Raw genomic sequence first — 27,230 nt, 5'->3', positions numbered from 1 at the left:
TTTTCATTTCTGATTTTGTTAATTAGAATACTTTCCCTATGCCCTCTAGTGAGTCTGGCTAAGGGTTTATCTATCTTGTTGATTTTCTCAAAGAACCAGCTCCTCGATTGGTTGATTCTTTGAATTCTTCTTCTTGTTTCCACTTGGTTGATTTCACCCCTGAGTTTGATTATTTCTTGCCGTCTACTCCTCTTGGGTGAATTTGCTTCCTTTTGTTCTAGAGCTTTTAGGTGTGTTGTCAAGCTGCTAATGTGTGCTCTCTCTAGTTTCTTTTTGGAGGCACTCAGAGCTATGAGTTTTCCTCTTAGAAATGCTTTCAATGTGTCCCATAAGTTTGGGTATGTTGTGGCTTCATTTTCATTAAACTCCAGAAAGTCCTTAATTTCTTTCTTTATTCCTTCCTTGACCAAGGTATCATTGAGAAGAGTGTTGTTTAGTTTCCACGTGTGTGTTGGCTTTCTATTATTTATTTTGTTATTGAAGATCAGTCTTAGTCCATGGTGATCTGATAGGATGCATGGGACAATTTCAATATTTTTGTATATGTTGAGGCTTGTTTTGTGACCAATTATGTGGTCAATTTTGGAGAAGGTACCGTGAGGTGCTGAGAAGAAGGTATATCCTTTTGTTTTAGGATAAAATGTTCTGTAGATATCTGTCAGATCCATTTGTTTCATAACCTCTGTTAGTTTCACTGTGTCCCTGTTTAGTTTCTGTTTCCATGATCTGTCCATTGGTGAAAGTGGTGTGTTGAAGTCTCCCACTATTATTGTGTGGGGTGCAATGTGTGCTTTGAGCTTTACTAAAGTATCTTTAATGAATGTGGCTGCCCTTGTATTTGGAGCATAGATAGTCAGAATTGATAGTTCCTCTTGGAGGATTTTACCTTTGATGAGAATGAAGTGCCCTTCCTTGTCTTTTTGGATGACTTTGGGTTGGAAGTCAATCTTATCAGATATTATAATGGCTACTCCAGCTTGTTTCTTCCTACCATTTGCTTGGAAAATTGTTTTCCAGCCTTTCATTCTGAGGTAGTGTCTATCTTTTTCTCTGAGATGAGTTTCCTGTAAGCAGCAAAATGTTGGGTCCTGTTTCTGTAGCCAGTCTGTTAGTCTATGTCTTTTTATTGGGGAGTTGAGTCCATTGATATTAAGAGATATTAGGGAGAAGTAATTGTTGCTTCATTTTATTTTTGTTGTTAGAGTTGGTGTTCTGTTCTTGTGGCTGTCTTCTTTTAGGTTTGTTGAGGGATTACCTTCTTGCTTTTTCTAGGACGTGGTTTCCGTTCTTGTATTGGTTTTTTTCTGTTATTATCCTTTGAAGGGCTGGATTCGTGGAAAGATAATGTGTGAGTTTGGTTTTGTCGTGGAATACTTTGGTTTCTCCATCTATGGTAATTGAGAGTTTGGCTGGGTATAGTAGCCTGGGCTGGAAATTGTGTTCTCTTAGTTTTTGTATAACATCTCCCCAGGCCCTTCTGGCTTTCATAGTCTCTGGTGAAAAATCCGGTGTAATTCTGATAGGCTTGCCTTTATATGTTACTTGACTTTTTCCCTTACTGCTTTTAGTATTCTATCTTTATTTAGTGCATTTGTTGTTCTGATTATTAGGTGTCAGAAGGAATTTCTTTTCTGGTCCAGTCTATTTGGAGTTCTGTAAGCTTCTTGTATGTTCATGGGCATCTCTTTCTTTAGATTTGGGAAGTTTTCTTCTATAATTTTGTTGAAGATATTTGCTGGTCCTTTGAGTTGAAAATCTTCATTCTCATCTACTCCTATTATCCGTAGGTTTGGTCTTCTCATTTTGTCCTGGATTTCCTGGATGTTTTGAGTTAGGATCTTTTTAGATTTTGTATTTTCTTTGATTGTTGTGCTGATGTTCTCTATGGAGTCTTCTGCACCTGAGATTCTCTCTTCCATCTCTTGTATTCTGTCGCTGATGTTCGTATCTATGGTTCCAGATTTCTTTCCTAGGGTTTCTATCTCCAGCGTTGCCTCAATTTGGGTTTTCTTCATTGTCTCTACTTCCCTTTTTAGGTCCTGGATGGTTTTATTCAATTCCATCACCTGTTTGGTCTGGTTTTCCTGCAATTCTTTAAGGGATTTTTGTGCTTCCTCTTTAATGTCTTCTACCTGTTTAGCAGTGTTCTCCTGTAATTCTTTAAGTGTGTTATTAAAGTCCTTCTTGATGTCCTCTACCATCATCATGAGATATGCTTTTAGATCCGGGTCTAGCTTCTCCGGTGTGTTGGGGTGCCCTGGACTGGGCAAAGTGGGAGTGCTGGGTTCTGATGATGGTGAGTGGTCTTGGTTTCTGTTAGTAAGATTATTACGTTTACCTTTCGCCATCTGGTAATCTCTGAGGTTAGTTGTTATTGTTGTCACTGTTTAAAGATTGGAGCAGACGCTGTGTTCCACTCACCAGAAGTCTTAAGATCCTGTGGCGGGTGTCGTGGGTAGCTAGCGGTTGTCAGCTGACCCTGCGCCCTAGCTACCCTGGTGCTGTTCAGACCGGAAGAGGCTTGTGGCCCTACTCAGGCCTGTTTTCTGCTTCCCTAACTAATGCAGTCTCAGGTCCTGCGTGCAATTGGATTGGAGCAGAAGCTTTGTTCCACTCACCAGAAGTCTCAAGATCCTGTGGCGGGTGTCGTGGGTAGCTGGCGGGTGTCAGACGACCCTGCGCCCTAGCTACCCCTGTGCTGGTCAGACCGGAAGAGGCTTGTGGCCCTACTCAGGCCGGTTTTCTGCCTCCCCAACCAAAGCAGTCTCAGGTCCCGCGTGATTGGACTGGAGCAGAAGCTGTGTTCCACTCACCAGAAGTCTCAAGATCCTGTGGCGGGTGTCGTGGGTAGCTGGCGGGTGTCAGCCAACCCCGCGCCCCAGCCACCCCGGTGCTGGTCAGACAGGAACAGCCAGCTAGTTATTTCTAGCCTACTAATTGGTTTTTAATTTTTGAAAGCAAATTTTGTTAAGTATATTTGGTGTACGCAATATGATGCTATAAAATAATTTGGCTTAGTCTGTGCACTGTGACTTTTATTTATTTATTTTTTTTTTTAATTTTTAATATTTTTATTACATATTTTCCTCAATTACATTTCCAATGCTATCCCAGAAGTCCCCCATAGCGCCCCCCACTTCCCTACCCACCCATTCCCATTCTTTTGGCCCTGGCATTCCCCTATATTGGGGCATATAAAGTTTGCAAGTCCAATGGGACTCTCTTTCCATTGATGGCCGACTAGGCCATCTTTCCATACATATGCCGCTAGAGACAAGAGCTCCGGGGTTCTGGTTAGTACATCATGTTGTTCCAACATAGGGTTGCAGATCCCTTTAGCTCCTTGGTTACTTTCTCTAGCTTCTCCATTGGGAGCCCTGTGATACATCCAATAGCTGACTGTGAACATCCACTCCTGTGTTTGCTAGGCCCCGGAATCATCTCACAAGAGACAGCTATATTTGGGTCCTTTCAGCAATATATTGTTAGTGTATGCAATGGTGTCAGCGTTTAGAAGCTGATTATGGGATGGATCCCTGGATACAGCAGTCTCTAAATGGTCCATCCTTTCATCACAGCTACGAACTTTGTCTCTGTAACTCCTTCCCTGGGTGTTTTGTTCCCAATTCTAAGAAGGTGCACAGTGTCCACACTTTGGTCTTCATTCTTCTTGAGTTTCATGCATTTAGCAAATTGTATCTTATATCTTGGGTATCCTAAGTTTTGGGCTAATATCCACTTATCAGTGAATACATATTGTGTGAGTTCTTTTGTGATTGTGTTACTTCACTCAAGATGATGCCCTCCAGGTCCATCCATTTGGCTAGGAATTTCATAAATTCATTCTTTTTAATAGCTGAGTAGTACTCCATTGTGTAAATGTACCATAATTTCTGTATCCATTCCTCTGTTGAGGGACATCTGGGTTCTTTCCAGCTTCTGGCTATTATAAATAGGGCTGCTATGAACATAGCGGAGCATGTGTCCTTTTTACCGGTTGGGACATCTTCTGGATATATGCCCAGGAGAGGTATTGCTGGATCCTCCGGTAGTACTATGTCCAATTTTCTGAGGAACCGCCAGACTGATTTCCAGAGTGGTTGTACAAGCTTGCAATCCCACCAACAATGGAGGAGTGTTCCTCTTTCTCCACATCCTCGCCAGCATCTGCTGTCACCTGAATTTTTGATCTTAGCCATTCTGACTGGTGTGAGGTGGCACTGTGACTTTTAAAAGTTACTTTCTTATGCTAAACATGTTGTGAAATGTCACAGGAAAACACAGATACTTGAGTGTGCTTTGTTGCCCAGTACCTGCCAGCTAACAGCTCCTGGGCCTTTTCTCCACAGTGGCCTTTCTGGCTGATCAACATCCCAGCCTCTTCCTTTCCCCCAGCTCCCTTTACTTCCATCACTAGGCTTTGGAGTTTTTACAAACCCCTGAGTTATACAAACTCAATGTCTAAGCAGTTTAAGACCAGTGTAGGCAAGCTCGTCAATCATCATCTCGTCAAGCATCCATTCTCGATGCGCCTTTTCCAGATGAGATTTAAGAGTCTCATCACATTTCCCTCAGGCTGTCTTTTCATGGAATGAGAGTTCAGCTTTTATGGTAATGTTTTTCCTATTTGATTATGCACGACCCCAATTTAGATTATAAAATGAAAAATTAAAACGTCATATGAAAAAAAATAAGTCCAATTTTATTATAAACAGTCAGCTGGTGTTTAAGGGGCTACTTGATACTCACAGGGATTCAGCATTGTTTAACTTAGTTGGACTTCATTTGTTAGTTCGCTACATATTTATAATTTTCCTCTGTTCACTAAAAGAATAAATTTATCCCTAAGATAAGCAATTTATTTTTAAAGGTTATACAGCGATATTCAGAAGGTTTTTCTTTCATGTAAAATCTGTTCATCCCAGAAAAGACTGACTTCAAACTTTGTAATTTTGTAGTAAATGGGTTTTCTTTCACATCTTTGGAATTACCTATGATTTCTTCAAAGCCTGGGAATAACACTGACTGTTTACGCAAAGGAAACGAAGCTCCTTTGTAGAAGTTACTGTGTTTCTGTTACTTAGTGATTTTGTTACTGAGTCGATCACATCTGCCAGCCACTTTGAACATTCTGTTAGTGAGTCAGAAAATCAAGGTGAAGGCCTGGAAAGTTGTGACTGACAAGAACTGATGGCCTCTGAGGAGAAGAGTTAGAAAGGTAGGAACAGTTCGCTGATATGCAGAATTTATGTTCATGCTGTCAGCAAATAACTTGGAGAGGCGGGCGTCTATTGCTCTACTAGTACAGAAATGTAAATGGTGGAATGGTCCCCAAATAAGCACGTGGAAAATCCGACATGTGCTGCCAGGGCTGGTATTTTATCATCTTTTATTTTATTTTATTTTTAATTTTTAATATTTTTTATTACATATTTTCCTCAATTACATTTCCAATGCTATCCCAAAAGTCCCCCATAGCGCCCCCCACTTCCCTACCCACCCGTTCCCATTCTTTTGGCCCTGGCATTCCCCTATATTGGGGCATATAAAGTTTGCAAGTCCAATGGGCCTCTCTTTCCAGTGATGGCCGACTAGGCCATCTTTCGATACATATGGAGCTAGAGACAAGAGCTCCGGGGTACTGGTTAGTACATCATGTTGTTCCAACTATAGGGTTGCAGATCCCTTTAGCTCCTTGGGTACTTTCTCTAGCTTCTCCATTGGGATCATCTTTTCATAGTCCCCTGTTAGCAAGAAGCTGTCTAGCTTTAGCATTTGACTGAAGTTATTCAGCGTGGGTATCACCCACTTTCAAATTCAGGGCAAACATATGCTACAACGCCTGACTGGCCACTGAATGGAAGTAAGACTCATGGACAATCAGTAGGCTCAAAACACACACACACACACACACACACACACACACACCAATTCTCAAAAATCCCCTAAGAGAAAATTCTAGAGACTGCACTTTATATTCCCAGCGGAAGTTTAAAAGCACTCATTCACTGTCACCTCTCTTCCTTAAGTTCCCAGGTCCGACTGTGCTCCTTCCATTCAGCTGGTGACCCAGGGACGACCCATACCTTCTGACACAGGGTGATAATCCTCTCCGGAGGTAGCCGAGCCATCCTTGGTGTGGACTCTCACGATGGAGACCTTTGAAGTGTCTCCTTGACGGATGACCGGGATTTTGACAACCACTGACTCTCCTGGTCCGCTGGGCTCAGTGACACTAAATTTGGTTTCTCCAAATTTGATAACAGCTTCTACAAATGGAAAAAACACAGACAAATGACAGTTGCTGGGACAGGGTGGTAGGAGCAGGCATTTCTCCCCATTTCTGTTTCCTTCCACATGGGGGACTTTTATCATTGTCACACTCTCAGCCATTCTCTCTTGCCTCAATATTAATGCGAGTGTTGAAGGAGACATGTAGATCTAGGAGACTGCAAGTCCATCCTGGGAAACACTGAGCCATGTCCTGGGAGTTGTGTCTCTGTCCCACAAATCTTACAAGAGCAGGCCACTGAGAAGTTGGGGCCCAGGACTAGGTAGACATAAAGGCAAGTGTAGGAAGAGGGTAGCCATGAAACTTTGTGCTTTGGTATGCAGGCATAAGCCATAGGCTCCCCATTCAGCTTTGTCAGTGGTGCTGGGACTGAACTCAGGGTCCTGCACACACTAGGCAAGAACTCGACCACTGCACTGCCTCCAAAACTTTTTGGTTTACCAGTTTTTCTTATGTGTGCAGTGTGCACATGTTGGGGCTCGGAGTTGATGCTGGATTCTTCCTGCATTATTCCCCAAGACAGAGTCTTTCACTGAACCTGGAGCTTGACAATTTAGCTAGTTTAGGTTGCCAGCTTGCCACTGTGATCCAGCCATTTCAGTGACTTATGAGATGACTGACAGCCGTCCACACCTGCCCAGCTTTTATGTGGCTGCTGGGGACCTAAACTCTTATCTGATGCTAATCTAGTAAGTGCTTTATCTGTGGAGTATCTCACCAGCCCCACTTACTGTCAGCATCATCCTGGATCTTTATCAGGGTTTCGTTCTGTTCGCCCACTGCAGCTCCAAAGGCAGAGCTGCCCTGAGGCGTGCCAAGTACCAGGCGCAGCTCCTCTACATCCTCATAGACAGCATCATCCATCAGCTCGAGGATACACGGCTTCTCCGTCTCACCTGAAGCAAGGCACAGTGACATATTCTAGGACAGGCCAACACATAGAACGAAGCAGAACAGGGAGGGAGAGAGGGAGGGTGCCGCTTCCTCCTGCCCCACCAGGGCAAAGAACACTGTTCACAAGAAGCCAGGAATAAATAGTTGCTGAATAAGTGACTTTTTGAACCCAGGCCCATATTTTCATAAGGATTTCAGTCATTTCTCTCTTTACAGCCTAGCACTCATCTTAGAAAGCAAAGTGTGTGTGGGGGGGTGCCAGTTTTGTGTATGAGTTCCCAGAACCGTGGTGGGGAAGCTCATCAAGAGATTGCTGCAGATTGGCCCTTGTCAACCTGACTGCACTGGTTTTTCACAGTACTGACTTCCGGCGTTTTGAATAGGTCATTGACCCAAAGCCATTAGATCCTTGCCTCTTACTTACAACTGGAACCAATAATTATAGTCCCAGCTTCCTCAATCTCATGAAAAAAATTTTTTTGAGTGAAATTAACTTTATTAAAAAAAAACAAACAAAACAAAAAACTTTGAGTCACTTCCTCCCCTATTTCTAATATTTCTAATCTGCCCATACATGTGGGTGACAAATCGTCTGTAAAACAGAATACTGATCAATACTTGAAATTTCAGAAGCCTGAAGCTCAATAGTCAATCCTAGCCCCTCAATCTTACAAAAGATATCATCTCATTGGCTGTGGCTTTGTGTCAGTGACGTGTTTGCCCTGGCTTTTCTCTGTCCAGTCGACTTAAATGGTGCTTTCTCCAGTCCAATTAATTCCTGATTTTAAATTATTTACCCCTGTTTTTTGTGTTTTCTTCTGGTCTCAGTAGGTGACCTAGTTCAGCCTCCCTGCTTTGAAGCATCCTGCTCTACTGGCCAAGGTCTAGCCTTAGCTCACTTGATCCTGTCTCTTTGATTTTATGTTTTCCTGTTGTTCTCATTCTTGGCCTCCGATTTCTTTAGGTGTTTAGGGGGTTGTTCTTTTTCATGTTTAGGATAGTTTTTTGCTCTTGATCTCTTCGATCAGTCTCCTGATCCTTCCACAGATTCATTTTATATAAAGCTTGTTTGAATAGTGTTATCTCAATGACTGTTTTCTCAGTGGTGTCCAAATTTGGTTCCATCAAACGAGTCAGATCTACTCATGGTTCCAGACCCAAGAAAACTGATGCTTTTTTCTTGACTTCCTTAGGCACCAGGTATACAAACAGTGTAAAGATATATATGTGACTCCATGTTGTGAAAAAAGTTTTCTCATGTATAAGTTTTCTTTTAAATTAAAAGTAACTTAATTTAGTTGTAGAGATTTTTAAAAAAGCATATTAATAGCTATAGGATAGATTAGCAGGTGGATGCTGAAATATTAAGAAGCAGTCCTTACTGTTGATAACTTAAGTGTTTTCAATACTTTCCACCAATATAAGCAAGGCTTTCCACATGTCTGTGCTTCATTTCACTAAGATATATTCCACAAAATTACAAAGGACAAAGTAGTGAAAAATCTGTGGGCATTGAGATATATCGAAAAGGTGAGATACATTTTTCCTAATAACATTTCAAAATTAACTTTAATTTCCAGCCTCGTGACATTTGCACGTTTGATAAGTTCTTATCCTCTGAGTTCTGAACTAACAATAACATCGATGATTAGAAATCCAAAGGTTAATGAAGAGACCCTAAGGCTGTCTACTTAATGTGTCCCAATGCATATGCCTTGTTGTACAGTGCGCATAAACTCATGTTGGACGCTTGTTGGAAAATCAGGAAACTTGATTTTACTGTATTTTCTGGAGTACACATTTGTCAGTGCACATTTGGTGCCCTTAAATTACATATAGAAATGTCAGGGGCTTAAGGCACTGTGAACATAAACTTAATGACCTGAGTTCAATCCTCATGGAGGAAGGGAAAGAAATCCCAATTCCTAAGATTTATCTTCTGACTTCGCATGTCAGCTCTGGGGATGCGCATGCCCCTCCCCCAGCTCCACCCACACAAAATAAATAAACATGATAAACAATCTAAAACCTTTTCACGTTCACACATACCAGGGAGGAATGTGACAGTGGAAACGTCGGTATTTGGGCGTTCCTCAAAGTCCATCATCACCTGCGCAGACCCCTGCCTCGTGTAGCATCTCACGGAAGACTTGTGCTGGATGTCGCCGCTCCTGTAGATCATGGCCACTACACGCCCGTCATTCTCACTGCAAGTGTACACCCTCTCTTTGAATTGCATTTTAGGCACTGCGAGAAAAAAAATAAACTCATGGGTCTAGAGGCACAGAAATGTCCTTTGATTAAAAACGACATTTCAGAAGATACAGTCTACCGTGGAGAATATGACAATCAATGAGAACAGTAGCACCGCGCTCCCAGTTACTTGCCAATGTTTTGACCTAGAGATCACTGTAAAAGTTTTTATTTCCGTGTTGTTGTGATATTCATCGGCCTCTTTTGTAGAATAAGCATGCACAGCAAGAGCTTAGGAAGTGGATAAAACCAGAGGCCTTGCCGGGAGTGGTGGCGCACGCCTTTAATCCCAGCACTCGAGAGGCAGAGGCAGGAGGATTTCTGAGTTCGAGGCCAGCCTGGTCTACAAAGTGAGTTCCAGGACAGCCAAGGCTATCCAGAGAAACCCTGTCTTGAAAAAAACAAACAGCAACAACAATAACAACAAACAACAAACAAACAAACAAACAAACCAGAGGCCTTGAGATGTTCACGTCACCCGCTTTCAGATGTTCTTGATACAAAGAACATTAAATATTGTACACATCATTCATTACCTTTGATGCAGGAATGAACGGTAGGGAAAGGTGGTGAGTGTGTGTGTTTGTTAGTTTTAGGTGGCTCTAAAGCTAGGTCAGTCAGACACAGGTCTCATTGACAACAACTCCCTTTCTTACAAGCACCCTTAGAAGCATCATGATAAAAATAAAAGTGCCCAGATTTCTGTTTTTCAGAGATATTTAGAAAGGCCTGCCACAAACAACTTTTGTGTAGCAATTTCTACCTTGGAGGGAAGGCACTGAGACAGGGGATGCTAAAAACGAGATGAACAACAGGATGCTCTGAGTGGAGGTGAAACACTGCATCATACAAGGACGCTTCTTAAGTTCTGGGAGTGAACAACTCAAAGGCTCCAGGAAGTCCCTGAAACTGACCAGATTCACTGCCCAAGAGGTAGAGACACTCTCAGAGAAGTTGAGCTGCCTGGAAGAGGCAGAGACCAAGCAGGTCACCTAGAAGAGACACTTTCCTACTACTTTAGAAAGTCCTACTACTTTGCCACCATGACATTTCCAACCTGTTGAGCTACCTGCAGGCTGTGCAGTGTGCTCCAGGGTCCCAGATTTGTGAGCCATCACCCATGCTAGGGTGGGCTGTGATGCTGCAGCTGTCTTTGAGTCATTTCTGCTCCTGTAAGTAACCCCAACAGAACTGCTTATAGGTTTAACCACTTGGACACTGGTGGACCTTTCTCTGGTCTCCTTCGGAGTAGTGTCACACAACAACAGTGAATTTGACATTTTATTAGAGAAATCTGAGGTGTGGCTGGGTGACAGAAGTGACAGAGTGGTAAGAAGTAGAAAAAAAACCCCCAAAACCCTATGGATAGTAAAAGGAAGTACCCCATGTGGTACTTGGGGTACACAGCTCTGCCCATGTGGTGAAGAAAGTTGGAGCCATTCAAGACACCCATGATAATACTATATTGTTCTTTAAAATATAAGATTAGTCTTTAAAGACTGTCTAATTCTATCAGAATGAGCAAGAGTAGAAAAGACGTGGGGTATTCGCATTGAGTGAATGAATGGTGTTTCCCATGTCGATATCTTACACGGTGAAAGCGTACCAAGAGCCTCGAGAGTTAGACAGATAACCAAGATAAAAGGTCATTAGGATGAACTCCTGCCCAGCATTTCAAAGGGAGAACTGGTCATGCTGAGTCTGAGGAGGCAGATGATGTGAAGAGGCCCAGGGACAAGATGGCCTCTAGTGAGAGGCCTGTGCCATCTTTCCATTGTGGCTTCAGAAGGAACCAACCCCGCTGCCTCTCATTTAGGCCTCTCACTAATAGTGTGGTGAGCTGCTGCTGTTCAAGGGCTTGCAGGCCTTTACAATGTCAGCCCTAGTAAATGCCCACAGGTATAATATACAGCTTATCACCCTACCTGCCATTTATACACATTCAGTCTTATCATTGGAAAGTTTAAAGTCACTCACAGTCTGAGGCAGAGTCATTTATGGACACGGTGGCCTTGCTGGGCTCCCCAAGGGCAGCGTTCATAGGCATTCGAAGTACCAGTTCAAACTTCTCAATTCCCTCCAGTATTGGTCGTCCAAGGTCATCCAGAATGACTACTCGAACAGTCTGCATGTTGACGCCAGGCGCAAAATCTAAATTGCGACTGATTCCCACATAGTCTGTTCCAGCTAGAATCATAATGAATACATTGTTTACATAGGGACTAAATTAAAAAAAAAAGACATTACATAGATGAATTTATAGTTAAATGTTGTAGAGACAGAGAACAGCAAATTGTACACTTTGAAAAACAGCAAAGTGTACAGAACACAGAGAAGTGTAATTAACAAGATGGAAAAGACTGGTGTCTGCATAGTTATTGATTCAGTGAATCTAAGGCAGCGCTCTAAGCCTTATGTTCAATGGTTGGCTTTTAATCACATACTCTTGCGTTCCATGTTATTCCTCTTCCATCTTTATTAAAATCCTTCACTGACCAGTTATAAATTAATCAGAATATCAATCAAATACATGGTAAAATTACATATAAAATAGATACTTTTAAGTTTTGTTTATATCCATAAATAACTATTTATTTCTGTTTCTGGGGTGATTATTTTACTAAGGCATAAGATCTGCAAGTTAGAACTCAACACATCACAACACTGTATCTCTGTCACCCATGCTCACTCCAGGCAGTGAGAGTAATTTTCATTTTGTTCCTATTTTATCTTCTAATATGCAACTGTGAGTGTATCTGTTTCTGGTTCATTAAGACAAAGTTTCTATTTTTTACAGTTGGAGGTATAACTCAGTGAGAGTTGTGTGCTGGGCATATGGAAAGCCCTGAGTTCAGTCTCCAGCATCCAAAACTCCAAACAAACAAACAAAAAAAACCTAATGTGCATAGACATGCGCGCGCGCGCACACACACACACACAGTTTTCTTGTGTTTCTCTTGCATTTTGGTTTTCTTTTTCTTTATGCATGTCTTCAACTCTGATTTGAATTTCATTCTTAAAAATGAATAATTTACCTGGTGGAGGCAGAGGCAGAGGCAGAGAGGCAGAGAGGCAGAGAGGCAGAGAGGCAGAGGCAGAGGCAGAGGCAGAGGCAGAGGCAGAGGCAGAGGCAGAGGCAGAGGCAGAGGCAGAGGCAGAGGCAGAGGCAGAGGCAGAGGCAGAGGCAGAGGCAGAGGCAGAGGCAGAGGCAGAGGCAGAGGCAGAGGCAGAGGCAGAGGCAGAGGCAGAGGCAGAGGCAGAGGCAGAGGCAGAGGCAGAGGCAGAGGCAGAGGCAGAGGCAGAGGCAGAGGCAGAGGCAGAGGCAGAGGCAGAGGCAGAGGCAGAGGCAGAGGCAGAGGCAGAGGCAGGTGGATCTTTATGAGTTTGAAACCAGCCTGGTCTACATAGCAAGTTCCAGAACAGCCAGAGCTATGTAGGGCCCTGTCTCATTAAAAAAACAAAATAAAATAAAAGAAAGAAAAAAAAAAGAATAATTTTGGGGTTTGGCTTGGTTCCATATGCCTTTAATACCAGCACCCAGGAAGCAAAGACAGGCAGATCAGTCCAGTCCACATAACAATTTAAGATTAACCTAGTCTAGATTTCTATAGAGTATGGTTAAAATGAGGATGTGGCTTGAAGATGCCCTCCTGGGGAAGACTTGAATGCCATTAGATTTCGTGAAGGACTAAAGGCAGGCGTGAGGACTCCCCTGTATATGTCAGAACAGTTGACCTCGTTAGCTTTGCTGAGCAGAGAACCAAACCACGCAAACCTGGGCATCACAATTTAGCCTCTGAGCCTTAAGTTACCACCTGAACTCTGGTTCATGATTCTGACATCCCAATTCTAAATTCATGTACTCTATAGAAATAATTCCAGGGCTGGGGGATAAGATCCAGTAAGAGTGTTTCATTCAGGGGAAATGTTCAGTAGCTGGAAGCCGAGGAACAACACAAAAGGCTGATTTGATGAAGGAGACTGCTCACCATCTGCAGAGAGGGATTCTGTTTTCCGGGACCTCACTGTGACACTGGAAGGCTTAGAGAGGTCAGTCCCCGTCCTCCACACTTGCAGCTCCACGTAGCCGGCACTCTCATCCACGGAGTACTGGGTGTCCCCAAAGTAGAAGGCAGGCTCTGTTAACGGGCATGGAAACCATTGCAGTTAGTTCTCTCTCATCCTCTGCCCCTGAGATGACACACATGACACGGTTTGCCTTTCATGTATGTATATATCTATGTCGTTGTGTTTCACGGTGCCAGAAAATGAATTGGGGCATCGTGGGTGTCAGCTGAATTACATCCATAAAGCCTTATGTAGGTTATACATGGCTTCAGGGTGCTCTTCGAAACTTAGCCAGAAAGATACAACCAAATGAAATACGCACATAACACTTTTTGTGGTTTCTTAAAGTTTTGTCTGAGTATTCATTTTATGACTCCTCACTAAGACCCAGCCATGGGACAGAGAGATCACAACTGCCTTATGCTTTCTCCCGGTCCATCGGATTTAGGTTTAACTCACAATATTTGAGTCTGTATTTAACTAGAAGGACTAGAATCTACCAACTAGACTAGTAAAAACAATGTCCCCAAGGCCTTAGGGAGACCAGGGCTGGGTGCTGGTTGCTGTAGAGCTTTGACTCTATACGAACTGAGGTTCACTGAATAAGTGACCTCATACTAAGAGGTGAACATCTGTCCTCATGGATGTGAATGATGCTACTTGGGCTCCACAGTCCTTGCTTCAGGAACTCTACTTCCTCCTGTGTTGGTGATGAGTCTGCGATTGCCTCCTCTTTGATTCTCTCTATGGTGGACCCTTGACTCTCAATACAGCTACAGAGGTCTGAAGGACAGTAGATGACTAGGGGAAACTGAAAAGAATGACGGGACCACTTTTAAAAATTCTTATTTTTGAAATCCAGATAGCTTCACAGGAAACTGCATAAAGTCCCCTTGTAGAAAGCTTATCCTATAAGCAGCCAAAAAAAAAAAACGAAGGCCAATACTCAAGTGAGCATGCGGAGATAGTTTACTTTTTTGTCTTTAGTGCTATAAGAGTCAAGAGGAGTTTGTCTAAAAACACACAGCTCATGTGGCTCCTTAGCATCATTAAAGGGTGGTGTTACATTTCATTGAATTAGATTGAACGCCCCCAACACCAAAAGAGGATCTTATACTTTATGTAAGATCTTACAGTCTTGCAATGGCTCAGAAAACCTCAGGGTGTGGCTGTGTGTGTGTGTGTGTGGCTGTGGGTGTGGGGTGTGTGTGTGTGGCTGTGTGTGTGTGTGTGGCTGTGTGTGTGTCTCTCTGTGTGTGTGTGGCTGTGGCTGTGTGTGTGGCTGTGTGTGTGGCTGTGTGTGTGTGTCTCTGTGTGTGTGTGTGTGTGGCTGTGTGTGTGTGTCTCTGTGTGTGTGTGTGTGTGGCTGTGTGTGTGGCTGTGTGTGTGGTGAGAGCACTTGTATGAAAGAAACCCTGGATCCCACCCCAGTGCGTGTAATAAAACAAAGCCACAGGAAAAGCCAAAGGCAATCTCCCTTCACTGCTACATCTGCAAATTAACTACCTTTATTAAAAAGTATAATACAAATACGTGTTTCTCCCTCCATCTGACAGGCATATTTAGGAGCAGGTAGCTCCCCAGGCCTCGAAACCAATGTTGGAAACCAATCTTGGAAACATTTGCCTATGTGCATTCAGAGATGATAAATCTGCCCAGAGCATAGTTCGCCTCCCCCTAGCCTTTCAACTTGGACGTGCAGTGTGTGTACAGATGAAGGTGTTATCTTATAGCCTCAGGCAAGCAGACCTGGAGGACAAACTAACACATTCCTTACGTTTCTCTCCTCTAAGGAGGGGCAAAAGTGAAGGCCGAGAAGCCAGAAAATGACTCTTCTGAGCAGAGGCTGAACCAGGCCCAGCAAGCTTCTCCTCAGAAGGCTTTCATAATTATCATGGAGGACTGGACACGGGCTTCCAACACGTGATCTTTTTAAGTCTCTCTCTGTTTCTGGTTAGGTTTCTAAGCAAAAGCTGTGTAATGCGGTGATGTTACCTCACAGGTAATTAGAAATAGAGTTGAAAAAATAATCATGGGAGTGCAATCATAAAACACCAGGGGAGCTGCGTGCTGGGGGTGGTGTGTGGGGGAACTGGGGTTTGCATGGGCATTCACTCATGTGTGTCCTGTTAATCATAAAGCAAGGCTTTCACCTTATAGCTTAACATGTAGTTCACAGATGAAAACAGAGAGAGAAGTGAGAGAGAGAAAGAGAAATAATGGTGCAGAAAGAATCAACATACACGGAGCACTGTTGCCTTCAGTCAAAAGCTGGAGGGGGAATAGAGACAGGACTTTACTTATAAGCCCTTCCATTTTAATACACTAGCTAGTAGGAATTAGGAAAGGTAAGACCTGAATTCTCTAAAATGAAGCTTGCCCACGGTCAGCTATAAGTTAATGTGTCTGTCTTCCATCCACTGAGGGAGAAGAGAAGATTGGTTAAATAATCAGTTGTAAGGGTGACAGTTAAAATTTAGGTGACTTCAACACAGTGCTTTCTACAACATAAAAAACAAACAGCAGCAGTTGAAAAGAAAATAACCCCATACCTAACAAGTGGCTTATTTAAACCAATCAAAAGAAACGGAGGAAATACTGGCATCTTTGTGTCTTTTCAGTGTAGATGAACGGGAACTAGAAGGATGGTGGTTATATTTACATTTCTCAGGTTTTTCTTATAAGGTCTAAAATGCGAATGGATTCATACATGTTACTGTTGGATCAACATCTTAGCTATGTAAGTTACAGATGCTGCACGGAGCTGCGGACATTTTGCAGAACACACTAAGATGACCCTAGAACTTTAAAAAGATTCTATGTGTATGAGTGCTTGGCCTGCACGTCTGTCTGTCTGTCTATCTTGTACCACTTGCACGCCTGGTGCATAGAGAGGCCAGAAGAGGGCACTGGGTTCCCTAGAACTGGAGGTACAGATGGTTGTGAGCTGCCATGTGGGTGCTGGGAACTGAACCTGGGTCTTCTTGAAAAGCAGTGGTGTTCTTAACCACTGAGCCATCTCTCCAGCCTGAGGTTGGGACATTTTAATGTGCATTTACAATCAAAAGGAGTGAATGACTGAATGGGTGAAGTCATCCAGAAGGTGAAGACACCTGCACAAAATCCAAGCTAACTGTTCTGTGTGTGCTAATAGTTTTTATAAGGAAGACTTTTGCCTAGTGTGATAGTTTGAATAGGTGTGGTTCTGATAGACTAATGTTTTAATGTTGGTTATTCGGGAAGGAAGTGGCACTATTTGAGAAGATTAGGTGTATCCTTGTTGGAGGAAGTATGTCACCGTGGACAAGCCTTGAGGTTTGGTAAATGCCAGCCAGGTCCAGTGACTAACTCTTTCTGCTGCCTGTAGATCAGAATGTAGAACTCTCAGCTACTTCTTTAGCCCATGTCTGCTAGCATTCGGTCTTACTTCTTGTCATGATAACAATGGACTAAACCCCCGAAAGTGGAAACAAGCCCCATTTAAATGCTTTCCTTTATAAGAGTTTCTGTGGTCCTGGTGTCTGTTTTAGTTAGTATTTTATTGCTGTGAAGAGACACCATGACCACAGTAATTCTTACAAGGGGAAACATTTAATTTGGGCTGGCTTACAGTTTCAGAGGTTTAGTCCATTATCTTCATGGCAAGAAGCTTGGTGGCATGCAGGCAGACATGATGCTAGAGAAGGAGGTGAGAGTCCTACATCTTGACCGGCAGGCAGTAGGAAGAGAACTGGCTGAGACCTCAAAGGCCACCTTCACAGTAACATACTTCCCCCCAGCAAAGCCACCCTTACTTCAATAAGACCACACCTCCTAATAGTGCTATTCTCTATAAGCCAAGCATTCAAATAGGAGGCTATAGGGGCCACACTCATTCAAACCACCGCAAGGCCTCTTCACAATAGAACACTGACTAAGACTTTAAGCCTCTCCCGTAAGCTTCAATCACCCTTCCCTTCCTTAATTACTTGTTTTTTTTAAAATACTAACTGAAGACCTTTGTAAATCTGTCACAGACACATTCACATTAGAATCCAGACCAAAATAGACACAGCCATTCAGTTCCCTAATTCAGCACTGTACCTTGAACTACAGTTACATCTATTTAACGTACAAAACAGGCTACTGCCTCTTAAGCAGACTGCTAAGCAGAAGAGGATGATAAAATAAAACCATGCTGCCTGCAGCCCCACCCAGGTATCACTGAAAACTTATTCCTCAGCACTCCATCCCTCTCAGACAACAGCAGTTCAGAGCACATATTTAGTCTCTCCGCACAGGGCAGATAAGTTGTATCCAAATCATGGGAGGGCCTCACCACAGGGGGGTGGGGGTGGGGGTGGGGGTGGGGGTGGGAGAGGTTTTTTCAAAGGCGCACGAGAATGTGTGCAGTTCCGAAAGGAACACAGGATCTCCCTGCATCCTCGGCAGAGCACTTTAGACTCAGGGGCAGAGGTTGAGGCACTCATGGCGGACTTGTTCTAGCTCATTAAGCATGAGCCAGACTTGCAAGGGGACACTTTCCCTTCAAGGAGGATACGCTGAACCACATCTGCTTTGCTAACACGGAAGTGAAGGGGAAAGGCTTGGCAAGGCCACATGGCTCACACACCTGCAACAAAGACTAAGGGAAATAATTCAAGATCTATTCCCAGGAGGAGAAAGAGAGCTTTCTATTTATCTATGTATCTATGTATGTATGTATGCATGTATGTATGTAGGTACATATCTATCTATCTATCTATCTATCTATCTATCTATCTATCTATCTATCTATCATCTATCTATCTGTCTATCTGGTGTCTGGATTGGTGTTTACAGTTTCACTGTGTCTCCTGAGATGAAAGGAGGAGGTACCAGCAGTAATTGCTACCTGGAGCCAAGTCTTATTTACTCATGCATGCACACGGGCCATTAGTCAAGTGCGCTCTGCAGCTCTAACATGTTCGCTTAAAACTGAATGGGCTAGAAGCCCCTATGCTGTCTTTGGGCAAAGCTTCAATGTAGTCTTTGGGTTTAGTGTTGAAAACACAGGGGACTTGTCTCTAACCTAGAGATCCCTTTGGAGGTTTTGATGCTGTCTTGGTTTGCTTTCTATCGCTGTAATAAGCACAGGGACCAACAGTGATGTGGGGGAGAAAAGGGTTTATTTGGCTTATGGTCGCAGAGTGTCACTTAGAGAAGTCAGGGTAAGAACTCAAGCAGGCTCCATAGTGGAAGGTTGCTTACGAGCTTGCTTCCCTGGCTTGCTCAGCTATCTTTCTCAAGTATCCCAGGCCTCTGCGCCCAGGGATGGGAGCACTCACAGTGCAGTGGTCCCTCCCACATTAATCAGCAATCGAGAAAACGTTCCACAGACAAAGCCATGGGTCAATCGATGACCGCACTTTTTCATTTGAGATTCTCTCTTCCGAGCTATGTCTAGGTTTGGGTAAATTTGAAAAAGACTAACCAGCAGACCGTCATGGCTTACTGAGTTCTTACAAGCCATTCCCTATAGGCATAGCATCGTCACTTTCTCTCAGGGCTGAAAGGATCCACTCGTGTAGTCTTTACTTTTCTCCCCACTGAGACAAAGAACTTCCAAAGCAACTTTAGGAAAGATGACTTTAATTTGGCTTGTATTTGGCGGAAATGCATTGTGGCAGGAAGGCAGGTAGGTTCAGGAATACGAGGTGACTAGACATACTGCATCCACACTCACTAACAGAGAATGGATGGGAAATGGGACCAGCCTATCCAACTCAAGGCTCACCTCTAGGAACACAGATTCTCTAGGCAGCCTCCGTCTCTTGAAGGCTCTGTACCTTTCAAAACAGTGCTCAAGCATGTGAGCCTGTGGGAACAGTCCACATTCAGACTGGAACTCCCATCCCCCAGCTTCTCTCTGCTTTATCACCTAGATGCAGCTAGCTAGCACCACGAGATGTTTGAATTTTCCCAAGAACTATTTAAAGAGGCTCTAGACTGAAACAGACAGGCTGAAAGCTGGTACCACCACCACACTTACCCTCCTGCTGGGAAAGTCCCCATGGACCTCACTGCCCTTAGGATTCTCCCCAAACTCCTCACTATGGACTCCAAGACACTGGAACTTACAGACTCCCTCTGCCTTCTACACCGTGTGCTGGTCACCGTTCTGCTCAGTGACTCAGAATCGGGGATATCTTGCTCGTGCCGCTCCCAGCCGGTTTCATCCACTCTTCCCTCTGGAAGTTGCTTCTTTGGGAACTATTCTGCCTCCCCTCTTGGCTCAGCCTTTAGGGCAGAACTGAAGTCCCTTTATTTATGAGCTCTTTCTTGGCACTTAGCCCCATCAGTGTCTGCCCATGGGTACATAAAAAGTATCTGTCGAATGAACTGGCAACAACGTAAAGGTCATTTATTGTCCATAGCAACTGAATAAATATGTGTGCCCAGTGCTGGGAGAGCAAGAAGCACTCAGTGCCAGGCAGTGGCAGTGTGGATCCTGAGGGAGCAAGTGGTTGTTCATGCCAGAGAATGACTTAGTAGACCCTTCTGATCAGGAACCCTAATAAAACCCTAAATACTTGGACTGCCTCCTACATTTCTTTCCAGAAATACTTTACATATATAAACATACATCTTACAAAGGACCAGCCTTTGAAAACAGTTTTCAGGACTTGAGCCGGGCAGTATTCTAACTGTGGTGGCCATGAGCTCAGTCACTTAGCCAAGACCCACTGCCATCCCCAGACTTCACTGTCCTTACTCTCCTTTGCTGGCTCTCCCAAGACTCTTGCTTGATGTGTTTCTTTACAATTACTGGAGTAAGGCTATCTGCCAGTTTGCATGTTCTGCTTCCACCCGGGGCGTGCCTCGGAGGGCAGATGAGAACGGACAGTTACTCTGATTACAAGGATGGAGGGAGCATCACTGAGATTTTTGAGGCGATAATGTAACTCCAGTCCTGAGTGTAATTATTTGAGATGATTAGCTTTAAAAGCATTGAGTCAACATTGCATCTGTTTTACGAGACAAAGGCTACAGAGAGGCAGGCATCAAAAGCCAGTCGCAGGCGGAAAGCAGCCAAGTTTTTGATGTGGCAAAAATGAGGTTCTTTCCAAACCCATGTATATCTTTCAGTTTCCAGACTGCACTGCCACAATGTGTTTATTAAAACATGGAAGAAGGGCTGGGGAGATAGCTCAGAGCGCAATCTCAGCGCCTACGACGTCAAAGCCTGTGTCTACAGCTTCGCAGAGAGGACAGCGTGTACAATGGCTGCACTTGAGCCTTCACTTCTTCAGGTCACATTAAAATTTTCTAGTCCATTGGAAGTTGTCTCCACTGCTTTACAAGGTATAACTGTCTTCCAAAGTAATTAATTTTTACCTCTTGTTGATAAGATCAAGCCGAGCCTTGGAGAGGTTAAATAACTTGCTACATAATCCATCTAGAACAAGCAGGAGTCAAACAGGACATCCTAATAGGGTAAGATGTGAATTACTTTCCACTAAGTGGTAATTTCTTTGACTATGTTTAAGGAAGTTGAGCGATAAACATGCTTAGATATTCAAGTTTTTAGAATATTCTCTTTGAAGATGCATAATGAGAAACGGCTGCGTGAAGGCAAGACATGATCTAAGCAAGGCAGAACAGGATTATGTTATGTGTGCACTCAAATAGTTGTGGAAATGCAACGCTCACTCAAGAAATAAAGGGGAGGAGCAACGAGAGACGGAGAGACGTTGCTTAGAGCTCTGCACCTGCGTCAGAAATCACCAGGCACAAGTTACACATGAAAGCTTTTATGCCTGCTAACTAATGATAAATGTATACGATTTCCAATCGACAAAGACTCTGACATGAGGCTGATTTATTTGGGAATCCCAGCAGCTGAAGGCAGAAAGGCTACAACGGATGAAGTGTTAAATGCAATCTGTGTGAGGTCTCAAGGATCGGGGTGTGTGGCTGACACTGGAAAAATAAACAACGTCGACCAGAGACTGGCTAAGAATTGACACTTGAAACATGTCTGCTGGCAGCCAGAGAAGGTCCAGGGTAAACAGCCCAAGTCACTCTGTTTGGATCCAGGCTCAAAGAAATGTGTTCTCTGGTCAGCATCCTGGCAGTGGTGTGCAGGGGTGGCTGTCAACTCTTCTGGTGGCTTTCTAGTTAGTGTAGCCATTGGAAGAGCCTCCCTCCTCCAAGCCCCGAGTGCAGGATCTCATGGGTCACTGTGCAAAGCCTGACCTTAAGAGAGTCACTTCTCTGAGTCTTGAATCCATGCACTACAACACAAGGACAATGCAACCGGGCCACTTGATGCCGGATCACCTGACTTACTGTTCTATCACACTCTGTTTCCTTCTCTGGGGATCAGGGCTTCTTGTGTAGGTTACAAGTGAAGTCATGTTTTTTTCCTAATTTACATTCATATAACCTATCCATGGTTACTTTCTGTGTTCCTTATTAGAAGGCAAATATGAAGAAAATTCTCTCAAGTGGGAGTCGAAAAGCCAGTCTTGTCTCATAACTGGCTGGTACCCAAGATGATAAAAATGTAGGGATTACAGCCTTTATATCTCGTATGCAGATAACCCATACTCAGTAACCCACCTGTCTCTGAAGCTAATTCTTTGATCAATGACTAAAAGTATTTGATTTATAAGCATTTTCTTTATTAACCAGTGCAGCATACAGAGAATACAAAAGTAAAGCTTAAAGTCTCCTACACGGGAGACAGCCATCCTGAGTTTAGGATCTCACGGCCAGTCCTGGCAGAGCCCTGTAGGCTATGGAGTTGAGAGGTAGTTCAAATGGAAGGCGCGTAAAGAAGGGACTGGGAAGCACTATAAACCTAAAGTCGGGCTGTTGGTGTTCAGATAGATGCAGTGTTCTCCATAGGAAAAGCGAGGTGCCTGTGGCATACTACTAGTATAAAAAGCTGGATTTTTGAGGCACTGACATGAGTGGGTGAGGAGAAGGCTAAGGGGTGTGGGTGGAGTGGGAGGGTGCCCTGGGCTGAGCAGTAGTGTGGATGAGTCCCTGGCCTTTTATGGCTGGAGGTGGCACCAAAAGACATGGCGCAGTATGGTCCTTGGTGAGAGGAGACAAAGGGAGGCAGGGAGACGGGGCAATGGGCAGGCTCTGCAGGTCCCTGTAACTGGAGCCTTGTCATGGAGACATCTGATAAAAGATGTGCTCAATTGTAATATGGGCAGAAGCCTGGTGAGATGTGCATTTAGAGGTATGGAGGATGGACGGACAGGCTACAGACAACAAGTGACAGGCACATAGGAGCCACTTGAAGCTGGCTTCGGTGTTGCATGAGCTGTTCTGATGAAGAAAGACCGCATAAGGGTTAAAACATAGACATACAAAACTGAACATGGATTTGGGGTGGACAGGGAGGGGAAGGAGGGCTGGTATTGTTGGATGCATTCACTATGATTGAGAATATAGGAGAGAGGGGACTGCAGAGACGGCTCAGCAGCTAAGAACACCTGTTGCTCTTATGGAAGATCCAGGTTCGATTCCCAACACCAACATGGTAGTGCTCAATCATCTGTAGCTCCAGTTCCAGGGGATCTGACACCCTCTTCTGACCTCTGGAGACACTAGGCACACAGGTGGTGCTCAGACATACATGGAGGCAAAACACCCGTACACATGAAATAAAAATAATTTTTAAATTAAAAAAAATGCAGGAGGGTGAGGATTAGCTGCTAGAGCCCACACGGTCCCTTTCCTGCTTGGCTTTCTCTTGATGGCTCAGGCTAGAGTCCCACCCACCTGTGTGGTTGTCGTTTCACTCTTTAAAAACAGAAAGAAAAAAAAAAAAAGAAAGAAAAGAAAATATGGTTTTCACCCACAGCTGAATTCCTAGCTCTCCCGTAATTACAACACAAGAGTTTTCAAGTTTCTTTTCTAGAAAAGCCAAGGGAGAAAATGTTTTGAACAAGGTAACAATTTCCTGTCCCCAGAGAATTAATCAAGTGCTTTCTGCTAATGGCTGACTATTGAACCAAATCCAGGGCACAGAACTAGGTAAGTCTACCAACCTTGAAAATAACTTGAAAATATGGACAAGATCAAGTTCAGCAAGAACACATATTACATATGTCAGGGCTCCATGATCCCTGGAAAAGTGGCCTCAGCCCTTTGTCCCTCTTTTAACCATGTTGGGTAGTCTAGATGGCCCCTTGCTCTGTCAGGATAGAGACCACACACAGGTGCAGAGCAAGCCTTGGCATTTCTTTCCTTTCTGCCTCTCATCTCCAGGGTCATCTTACAGCAACAGGGCTGTGGGAAATCTGTGGCTTTTCACGTGTACTTATTTGTTTGCTTCTGAGGTTTTCCTGGGAGTGAACAGTGAAAAGCTCTCTTCTGAATGAGGACGAATCTTAAACAAATAAGGGGCAACCCAGAACGAGACCTTTGTTGGCCTTCTGACCCCACAGCTTCACTTTGTAGCACATTTCCAGGGGGCTAAATGGGGTGGGGGAAGTCAGTGAAACCCAATGTTTGGGGAACACCCTCAGGGAGGTGGAAACAGATCTACTGCAGCCTTAGAAGGGGAAGGCGTACCCCCCCCCCCCGGTCTGAAATTTCACTTCTCAAAAAGCAGTCTCATAAAGAGCTAACAACCACTTTATTTCTTTTTGAGGCTGTATTCGGGGACTTGTGGCCTGCCTAAGGTAGTGCTATCCTCAACAGCCCAACTGTCTTCACAAAAGAGAGATTGTCAAAGCCCAAGGCTCACGTGGCAATGCCCATTCATTTGCCAGCTGTCAGTTTGAGTGACTCCATTGAAGTTTTTTTTTGTGTGTGGGGGAAGGGGTGGGGAGGCTCTTCCCCAAGGTCAGGATCAAGGTTCAAGACCTTCAGAGAGATTCCTGTGGTAAGACTGCCCTTATCATTTGCCAGGCTGCATGGGGGTGTCTAGCTTCTTGTTTGAATTCTCCTAGAAAGGGCCGATCTGTATTCAACACTGTTTTTAGCACTTTGGAACCTAAGCCACACTTAATAGGGGCTGAAGAGGGAAACAGGCCAAGGGATGCCGAGCAATCTCTTAGTCTTTGTCATCTTGCACAGTGTCTTAAACAACACAAGCAGCTAGCCAACATCTAAGGATGCAAAGGCATGAGTTCGGTCACCCCTAGGCATCTTGGGAAGCTGTAGGCAACCTGGAGGGTTCTCTAAAGTGAAGATTCAGTCCTTGCACCCACCCACCCACCCACACACACACACACAGAGTCAAAACACTTGCACACATAAAATATATAACTGTAAAAAAAAAAGAGAGATGAGAGATAACAAAAGCCAGTCTGTATGTGCCCAGCATAGAGGATCTGTATATTTGCTATATTGTTGAACCTAGGAATATAGAGGGCTGGCTATATTTCAGGGACAAAGAATAAAGACCTGTTTCTAAGAGAAAGCTATAACTAAGAGAAAGATCATTGCTGTGGGGTTTTGTTGTTGTTGTTGTTAAATTCTGGAGAAGTGTGAAAGTACAGTGTTATCCATAATTCGAAGTGCTTTGAGTTGTTAGAAATGCCCTGAAGGAAGAAGGCATTTTTAGTTTTAGCAAATTCTATAATCCCTCTGTAGACGACTATTGTGGTTATTTGCAGCATGATGTAGCTGTTTTTATCAAACGACACACCTGTATTTTTTCACTGTGGGATGGGTAATGATGGTTGCCAATTTAACACACCTGAAACTTCAGCTACGCAACTGACTCCATCAGATTGGCCTGAAGACATGACTGTGGGGACATTTTCATGACTGCAAATTGATGTAGGAGTGTCTAGCCCACTGTAGGCAATGCTATCCCTTGGCAGGTGGCCCTAGGTTGTATAAGAAAGGTCCCCTGAGTAAGCCAAGGGGAGTAAGACAGTAATCTATTACACATTTTCACTTTTTTTTTTTGCCTTTTATTGCTTTAAATATTATTTATACATACAGGGGCTGGGGAGAGTTGTGCACAGAACTAGAGAACCTAAGGGCCAGAGAAGGTATCGATTTCCTGTGATGGTGTTGCGGGTGTCTGTGACTTGCCCTGTGCGAGTCCTCTACAAGAGCAGCATGTACTCTAAACCACGGAGGCATCTGTCCAGCCTCTGATTGCTTTTTATTATAAAATTCCCCCAAACCTACCTCTTTTGGCCTCTGTGGGCACCAGGAAGGTTGTACACACACACACACACACACACACACTATAAAAATTACTTAGGAAATAAAGTATTGCCTTAGTAGTTCCACGTTTACAGATTTTAAAGTCTGGTGTCTGAAAACCTGCTTCTGGGATTTATGTGATCTTTTAGCACTGAAAAAGAACTCATCACTGTCTGAGATCTTAAGGACAGACGTTCAGTGATCTGCTTCCAGGGTTTTAGTAATAATAAGGCGTGGATGTTTACACTTCTGATGTCTGCAAGATCAGTGTAGCCAGAAACTGCTCTTCTGTTTGAAGAGATGGGTATCAGACAGACGGTGTCACTATGAAAAGCACAAAACAAACACAAGGCGTTATTTGTCCAGAAGCGTCTGAGAGCCAAAGCCCAGGGCTGCAGAGACAGCAGCTTCTGCTGGCTGGCTTCCCAAATGGCTGCCAAAGGCAGTGCCAGTGCTTGTCTTGAAGCAACGGATGGCACTAACTCGTTCTCCTAAGGATCCCAGAGGGCTCACACTTGGCAGAGAGGGAGCCAGGGTGGCTCATCTGTGACTTATTTGGACATCTACAACATGTCAGTTATTCTAGACTCGTCAGGGAACTGGAGACAAACAAATGAACGTATAGCTTCAGTTGGTAAAGTTCGCTGCTTGGGTGTCCCAAATCCTTTGGATCTTACAGGCAGATCAGAAGGCAAATGTGTATGTTCAAATATACACACTGCCAGGAGGATATGGAGTGGGTTTCACAGGTTAACGCCATGCATGTTGTGGTCACACTGGCTCAAAGCTCAATGGCTGTTCCCCTTAGGGGAGTTATTGAACCACGTCAAATGATACAACAAAGGCAGGCTGTGCCTTCAAAATATATGCCTTTTATGAGAAGAAATTCAGGTACTTATGCGCGTGTTTGTGTTAGCATTGGAAATAGGTTACATATGAAACAAGGGGGTGGTGGGGGGGGGGAGAAGCTGTATCTTTGTGAAGCTGGGATTGAATCCAGAGCCTTTTACAGATTAGGCAGGTCCTCTATACCCACCCACACCCTTCACATAAAGCCCTGAAGAAAAGGAAGACAGGAGTTAACTTAACACTACACACAGCTTTTATGCAATAGCTCCACCCTGAAGCTCTCCAGCAGAGCCTGTGCCTGCGCACACAGGCTCTGTCAACCCAGTTCACTCTGGGTAAACTGTCTGTGCATAATTCCTGGGCTTACATTCTTTGTGGGCGAGGAGGTCACTGCTCCGTGTAAATTATACAAAGTGCTTAGCCATTCTCATAAATCGCTCTGCAGTCTTTTCCTTTTCTGGTAATCCTGTGAAATGTTTTCAGGCCACTTGCAGAAGGGATCTGAGTGGCTGCTTGCCGCGTCTGCGTGTGTGTGTGTGTGTGTGTGTGTGTGTGTGTGTGTGTGTGTTTAGTGGGAAAAAAGTGTGTCCCTATGCTGGGTAGTGAGGTGCACCTACAGATTCAGAAAGACAGGGAGGCCTCCCAAGCAGCGAGGTCTTTTGGTTGCTGAATCAAAGGTACCCAAACTACTAGAGACCCCACTCCACCAGTCTCTGACCCTGATGTA

At 44.0% G+C, this 27,230-nt stretch overlaps 1 protein-coding gene across 1 annotated transcript in view; it reads right to left on the bottom strand.

Moving 5' to 3' along the window:
- Positions 1-27,230, bottom strand: part of Frem2 (FRAS1 related extracellular matrix 2) — a 158,565-nt gene that overhangs the window by 31,235 nt on the left and 100,100 nt on the right. Inside the window, exons 7-11 of the mRNA XM_021158004.3 lie at positions 13,429-13,578; positions 11,417-11,626; positions 9,236-9,433; positions 7,024-7,188; positions 6,087-6,269 (exon numbers count right to left, since the gene is read on the bottom strand). Coding sequence (XP_021013663.1) covers positions 6,087-6,269; positions 7,024-7,188; positions 9,236-9,433; positions 11,417-11,626; positions 13,429-13,578 — 906 coding nt within the window. The remainder of the gene's footprint in view (positions 1-6,086; positions 6,270-7,023; positions 7,189-9,235; positions 9,434-11,416; positions 11,627-13,428; positions 13,579-27,230) is intronic.

The sequence above is a fragment of the Mus caroli genome, unplaced genomic scaffold (genome assembly GCF_978045245.1).
Source record: "Mus caroli unplaced genomic scaffold, Mus_caroli_1 scaffold_3, whole genome shotgun sequence".
Taxonomy (NCBI): Eukaryota; Metazoa; Chordata; class Mammalia; order Rodentia; family Muridae; genus Mus; species Mus caroli.
This window is presented reverse-complemented; position numbering and strand designations above follow the sequence as displayed.